Source organism: Portunus trituberculatus, chromosome 41 (genome assembly GCF_017591435.1).
Source record: "Portunus trituberculatus isolate SZX2019 chromosome 41, ASM1759143v1, whole genome shotgun sequence".
NCBI lineage: Eukaryota > Metazoa > Arthropoda > Malacostraca > Decapoda > Portunidae > Portunus > Portunus trituberculatus.
In genome coordinates, this window is record NC_059295.1 from 34,596,594 (window position 1) to 34,603,797 (window position 7,204).

The 7,204-nt window shown below is 34.5% G+C and overlaps 1 protein-coding gene across 2 annotated transcripts in view; it reads right to left on the minus strand.

Annotated features, from left to right (window-relative positions):
• Nucleotides 1-325: 325 nt before the first annotated feature.
• Nucleotides 326-7,204, minus strand: part of LOC123517040 (cysteine and histidine-rich domain-containing protein-like) — a 9,769-nt gene continuing 2,890 nt past the window's right edge. Inside the window, exons 3-7 of one of the 2 annotated variants that reach the window (XM_045276870.1) lie at nt 7,099-7,204; nt 5,995-6,108; nt 3,316-3,486; nt 2,409-2,594; nt 326-871 (exon numbers count right to left, since the gene is read on the minus strand). The exon at nt 7,099-7,204 is cut by the window's right edge and continues 83 nt beyond it. In XM_045276870.1, the coding sequence (XP_045132805.1) occupies nt 674-871; nt 2,409-2,594; nt 3,316-3,486; nt 5,995-6,108; nt 7,099-7,204 (775 nt within the window). In that variant the 3' untranslated portion in view covers nt 326-673. The remainder of the gene's footprint in view (nt 872-2,408; nt 2,595-3,315; nt 3,487-5,994; nt 6,109-7,098) is intronic. The other variant, XM_045276871.1, reaches the window with a different exon arrangement.

Consider the following 7,204-nt stretch of genomic DNA (forward strand, 5'->3'; position numbering starts at 1 on the left):
AGTTGAAGTATCACACACATTTCCATTTTTTTTTATCAATATGATATTCCCATACTGTTTTTCATAAGGAAACAGCACAATGAAATGGATGGAAGATGAATGGTGTATACGTGAGAGGAGTGAAGCATGCCTGTTAAAAGAATAATCATTGCAAAATGGAATTAAATTAAATTCAATGAACTACAATTTATGAAGAGATATCACTACCATGTTATTGTGGGAGTTCATTTTTCAGCAAATATTAGACATAAAGACAGACAGATAAAAAAAAGAAGGTATCAATGAAAAAATTTCCAAAACAGCAAGGATATCAACGGAAGACAAGTGTTTTCTGTCAAATTTATAATAATCTTTTCATCAGTCATTCTTATCAGACAATTTAAAAAAGTCAAGTAGTGATCAAGATGCAATGCATTGGGAAAAAAGTGTAACTTGGCAAGCACACATGTTTTGTGCAAGTAGGAAACATGGATTATCATTTCTGTCATAGTTTATATGTGCGCTTGCAAATTTTATCTAATATCCTATGAATTTCTAAGAAATGAAAAATCATATTTTTTCAAATATCCTAATTTGACAAAACAGCATTGCTCTGGCAACTACATTATATTGCACTGCATTCTGGTCTAAAAGCATGATAGGTCATTTCAGTAAGCTACCCCTGGGTTTTGGTTCAGAGGTCACTGAGATCTACAGCATCCACTCTCTGTTCTAACTCTTCACACTTGGCCTTCTCATCATCAGTCTTGTTCTCTGAGGGAAGTGCTTTTTCAATTATCAAGGTTCTCCAACTGGATGGCTCAGCTTTCCTTAGCTTGATTTCTACCTTAGTTGCAGCCAAGTTCACACTGCTTTGCTGAACATCAACAATCTGCAGAGAGAGAGAGAGAGAGAAAATTATTTTTTTTTGGTTTTACAAACCATCTACAAACCTCTACTTCTTTCACACATAAACTCCTTTACTAAAATCTATACTCCAAATAAACTGCTTCTCTCTTTTTTTTTTTTTTCCTTTTTTCTTCAATTCCCATCTCAAAATACTTTTCTACAAAACCACCACTCCTTTTGCAGAAATTTCCATAATGCATCTTCTACTATAAATCTGCCACTCTATCTCACTCTCTCTCTGATGATTAGTTTCCACAGTACCCACTTTTCACTGACATTTGCAAGATAACACTGTTCTCCAAGTCACTCCCCACAACTTTTAAACAAATCTATAAAACTTCTAGATTTCACAGCTCTATCTGTCGTTCTCTTTCCATCCCTGCATATTTGAAAAAACACTATCCTTAGAATTAAACTTATTCCATCATCCTTGTCCCTAAAACTAAATCCCAACTTCTTTATATCTAAACTTCCTATCTTATCTACTTCACTAATGAAACAACCAATACAATTTACATTAAATCCAAGCTCTGTTATATCAATCATCTAACCTCTTACACATCCCTATATTACATTTACAAGTATATTTCACCATGATAATTTCACAAGTCAATGCCAGACACAATAAGGCTCTGTCCCCTTCTGGTTTAAGTAAAACTGACAGTGAATAAATCAACATTCCTTCTATATTGTCTAGGGCACTGACTGTGATATCAGTTGTGCTTTAAAGATAAATCTGAGTTAGTTATATCATCTACATGCATCTTCTCTACCAACCAACAATGAACTTTCAGTAGATAATCAACTTATTAATTTTATCATACTTCTTGGTTGCTGGCTACATGTTTGGGCTGAAGCAAGTGTATACATTGCATCATGCTGCCATGATCAAGCAAAACAGCTTAAAAAAAGCATGATCAGATCTCACTAATTATATACATAACTAAATCAAGTCACGGTAAAAGTGAACCTCAGGTAATTCTTACGTTACAAAATTTACATTCTCTATGTGAAGTTTTCACCTTTCTTTTCATTTTCCTAAAGTCTAGCTTCTTTACTGTCTTCACTTCATAATTTGGAAAAACTCAGGCCTCCATTACTTTTTAAGAAACTGAAGCCTCCATTAGTTTTGAAATCACAATTGAAATTATAATTATGAATATAAATCTGCTCATGAACTTGGATTCTCAAATGAAGTAAAAATCATCATACTGATGACATGTTTCAATCACAAGCCCTACATAATAATAATAATAATAATAATAATAATAAAAAAAAAAAATAAAAAAAAAAAAATAAAAAAAAATATATATATATATATATATACACAATGAGAATGAGTATGATGAGAATTCACCTTAAGCTTTTAAAATCTTCACCTTCAAGTAACCTAATATCATAAGACAAGAAATATCATACTGTATGCATCTTACAAAATAATGTATATTCATAACTATTCAACAATACTCTCTATTAAAGCTTGTCCAATTATTACATAATTAATGGAAAAAGCAACTTACCCCTCGTAACTCAACATCCAACGTGAACACATTTGCATCTGCAAATACGATGTTGGCATTCAGTCTGATAGGGTTCACCTCAACATAGGTGATGGCAGGATCACAAAGCTTGGCATAGATGGCAACACAAACATGGGTTGGTGTCTGGTGCCAGTCATAACGACATGTGGCCACTTTCTTAGAATCCTGAAAGATTTGTTTTACAATCAGCTGTCAACTATATTTACATAAAACCATACTAAACTCCTCTGCTATGATACATATGCAGCATCTTCCTACCATATCCAAAATCCCTCTTTCATCTTTCAGTTGATGCCCATGATCACTGTTTTCTTATAATTGTGAAAACAGATTCAGTAGGATCCAATATGATTTTACACATGCCCTACTTTACATTGTTTATCTTAAGTTACACATGACATATGCTGTTCCTATGAAGGGGAAAAGGCTTTCAAATGCTTTCTCAGCATAAAAATGCCTTGGTCTCACTAGCCATGAAATCTAAGCCATATCAAAACTAGGTACATATGAGTTCACTAGAAAGGATACAAAACTGGTTATGGTGGACCAGCAATAAAAGTGGAAATGCTAAAACTTGGGTTTTGCTGAGGTTGATTTCAGAGTCAAGCGATGAACTTTGAAAAAATATCTGTCTATAGCATCATGAAATCTGGTCATTACATTTTAGGTAATCTTTCCAATCAAGTGCATAAATAACAGTAATGCCATATTTCAAAATGTTGCTCTGAAATTGAAATATTTTTGTTGGTGCATCTTCCTACTAAAGAGGACATATATGCACACACAATACAGGATCATTATGCAATTTTTTTAGTTCATATTCATTATCTTTATGACCAAAGGATACTGACCATACCTTGTCCAATCTATAACAGACAGAACTTACTAGCTTAACCCAGCAGTGATGACCTGTTGAGCACCCAGCCTGCTCTAGGAACTCTGAAAAATCTGTTGTCTTCTTCTGGCAGCAAGTCCAGTATTTAAGTCCCTCATGGAAGACTGGATAGCCTGGGTGATGTTTGCACATATCCAAATTACTGTGATCTCCCTCATAAGTCTATGGAATAAATATACCAAATTAAGGAATGTTACATACACACTAAGGAACATAAAATTTCATCATGCATAAGTTGTGTTGTATGTAAATATTTCCATGGAACTATGTATAGCCAAATTGTTCAGGAGGCTGGAACAATATGGTAAAAGACAATGAAAATGCTCTACAGACAACCAAGTGGAAGCATCTGATAAGTGATACCATAAACTTCTCAGCAATCAATCTTAATAGTGACAACCTGTTACTGTAATCTTAACCTCAAGCTTTGCAAGGGGACATCAGTGGGAAAGTTTTGCTAGTGAACCAATGCACATTATACCATATCCAGAATCAGGATCGGAATCCAAATATAATGTGTTGACTCAATGGCAAAATCACACCCGTATTTGACAAGATGCAATTCTGTTGCCATTGTCATTTTAACAAAAATAAATGAGTGATGAAGATTAGCAGTCTATTGTAAGTACAGTGGTACCTCGACATATGAATTTAATTTGTTCCGTGACAATCGCTGTATATAAAAAAATTGTATATCAAATCAATTTTTCCCATAGAAATTAATGGAAATAGAATTAATTCATTCTTGTGATATGAATTTACCCCCAGAAAAAATTAACATGCTTTAAATACCAACCAAATATAGATTTAATATCAGATAAATACAATGTTTATTGTATGCATGATATAAATTAACTATATTGCCCCAAATAACAACTTAACCCATAAAACTCGAGACACATCGATAGATGTTCATCACACAAGACTCTGGGCACATCAATAGACGTTTAGGCTTTTTACAGCTATATTTTGGCTATTTTCTTTCCTTGTTAGCTGGCAATACTCATCGGGAGTAAACATATGCTCTACGTCACTGTGTCATTAACAATGGATGGTGGGAGCGAACAGTGATTTCACTGTGTCTGATTCCACCACCTCTCCTGCACGCCTTACTTCTATATCCCAGGTCTCTCGGCATGTTACGGGGAGACAAGTTTTGAATGAGAGTGGTATCAGAACAGAGGAGAGAGAGAGAGAGAGAGAGAGAGAGAGAGAGAGAGAGAGAGAGAGAGAGAGAGAGAGAGAGAGAGAGAGAGAGAGAGAGAGAGAGAGAGAGAGAGAGAGATACAAGAGGCCCATTTTCTATCGCTCTAGCCAAGGCCGCTGAACCCATTTGGACGCAAGGGCACGTAAACCGATGATACCACCTCATTCAACCTGTGATATTTTGGTAACCATGACATCTAGAGACTTCTGGTTTTTTTGCATTGCAAAGAGGAAGAGTTGCTTGTGGGCAGAAAACCATTTGTACTCACTCGTTTATTGAATTTCTAAATGTAATCAGTATGTGAATACAGGTTTATTTATTTATTTTTTTTTATACCATGTGGGGTTTTCACGGGAATTTATGGGCTAAAGGGGATACTTTTTAGGGTACCTCCTATCTTAAAGCCCACCCGCTAGGAAACCGTTGCCCCGAGTGAGGAAGCCCAACCTACACTCAGACCGTGGACAGGATTCGAACCCGTGCGCTTGAAGACCTCTAGGATCCCAAAGCACGCATGGTACCACTGTACCACGGCGTTTCTCGCCAAATTTTTACTTTTGGGACCCATGATCAAGGGGCCTTGAGTTCACAAAACTTATGAAAAAATACACATTGCCGAGGAGCACACATACATACACAAAGGATGAACAACGTTACACAATGCGGGCTGAATGTTCGGGTGGACGCGGGTAGCCGAGCAATCGCTGTGCCACCTATCAATAGCTATTCGTATTTTCAAAATATCTTCGTATTTCAAGGAGTAAATTATATGAAATTTTTCGTCATATATATAAAAAAAATTGTATGTTGGGGTGATTGTATCTCAAGGTATTACTGTAGTTAGCAACATCATTATTACAAATAAGTTACATTTTTTATGTTCAAGTCTATTATGGAATATTTGAAGCTTACCAAGGATGACATGTAAGACACATCCCTAATTCAGTGGGGCATATTCAAGAGAGAGAAGAAGGAAAGACAAAAAAAAAAAAAAAAAATCTTAAGTACTTAAGCTTGTAATGTTTAAAGCAAGTTAGTGTTACATATGAACAAAAAATAAGGAATCACACAAGTAAAAATATTTTACATGATTGCAGTAATAAAACACAAGTAGAAGCAGAGTCACTAAGGCAAAGCAAAGAAGGCAGCCCATAGTTGCCAAGAGCAAACAATACAGTGCACATGTAACTGAATAGAGTTGTGTTTTTACTTTTGACATTTTCTTTATATCATGTTATGGTTGGGAAATATTATATAGCATCCTTGCCTATAATATGGTGGCATAAATTTTGAAGTTTAACTGTGAGTGATATCTCTAAATGAAATCTACAGGAAGCCTCCCATTTGCATATAAAAAAAAAAAAAAAAAAAAAAAAAAAAAAAATCTTATATGCCATCAAATGCAGCATGTGCAAATCAAGATAGCACAAACTTGGTCAACCACTGTACAGAATGAAACTTACAGATTTGCAGCCATTATTCTTGCAGTTCTCCCCAATCTTGATACCTGATTCTGTCATCTCCCCTTCCTCAGCACTGTTATCAGTTTTCTCCTCAGCAGCCTTCTTCTCAAGGGCCTAGAGTCACAAGGAAAAGGAAGATACTGTTTAGTAATAAAGTGATGTAGTAAGTCCCACCACTCTGTAAAACTATCAAGACAAACTACATACTATATACTGATTCTTGCTATTTAGCCACATTACTATATTTCTAAGGCTCTAAATAAGAAGATTAACTGATACTTTTTAACTGATTATTTGAGGTACAGAATACTGTAAATAAATAAAACTAAATCAAATATAATTTCTTTTCTATACTAACTATAAAAACTACAAAAAAATACAACAAAATACTAACCATAGTTACAGGTATTATAGTCATACAAAAAAATCAACAACCTGAGTATAACAACATTCATCATAAAATTTTGATTTACTCTTCTTCATAATCATATAATTAGTAGTCAATTTCATATATTTCAAACATGAAAACAGGCAAGGTATTTAGCAAACAGCTGACAATTTTTCAAAACAAAGTTCTATCATAAGCCTAGCTGTTACCAGAGTAATGGGAATAAGACTTCACTTTCAGTTACCAGACAGTTTGCCTACATCCGTGTGTCCTTCCCTCAATATCAAGTTTATTCATCCACACCCTGAAGTTAATTTACAAAAAGAATATCATTAAAAGGAATGACTATCTTCAGTGAGATAATTCAAACATTTATGTCTTATCCTATAATATAACATATGGCTAACATGACAAAATCAAGGGATTTCTTAATCAAATAAAGTAAAGTTTTAAATCTTATATTAATTATCTATTTTGTTAATGATAATAACTCATTAATTTTACTACAAACTAACTTATTTTACATCCTTCTGAAGTCACATACAAAGATAGTAATAGTAAACATGCTAATCTAAAATAATAAAAGAATGACAAAGCTGTGACTCTCATACTGAATGTTACACTAATAAGACCACCAGTATCTATCACCACACTCATCCTTACAGTTTCTACCACCCACTGTCACAATTCATAACAAGCACAATAAATACTCATACCTGCTTCAAAGATGGTGAAACAGTGATAGGGAGTCGGCTGGTGGGAGTATTAAAGTCTGGTCTTGGGAGAGCCTGAGATGTTTGGGAGGGTGCCTTCACAACAATT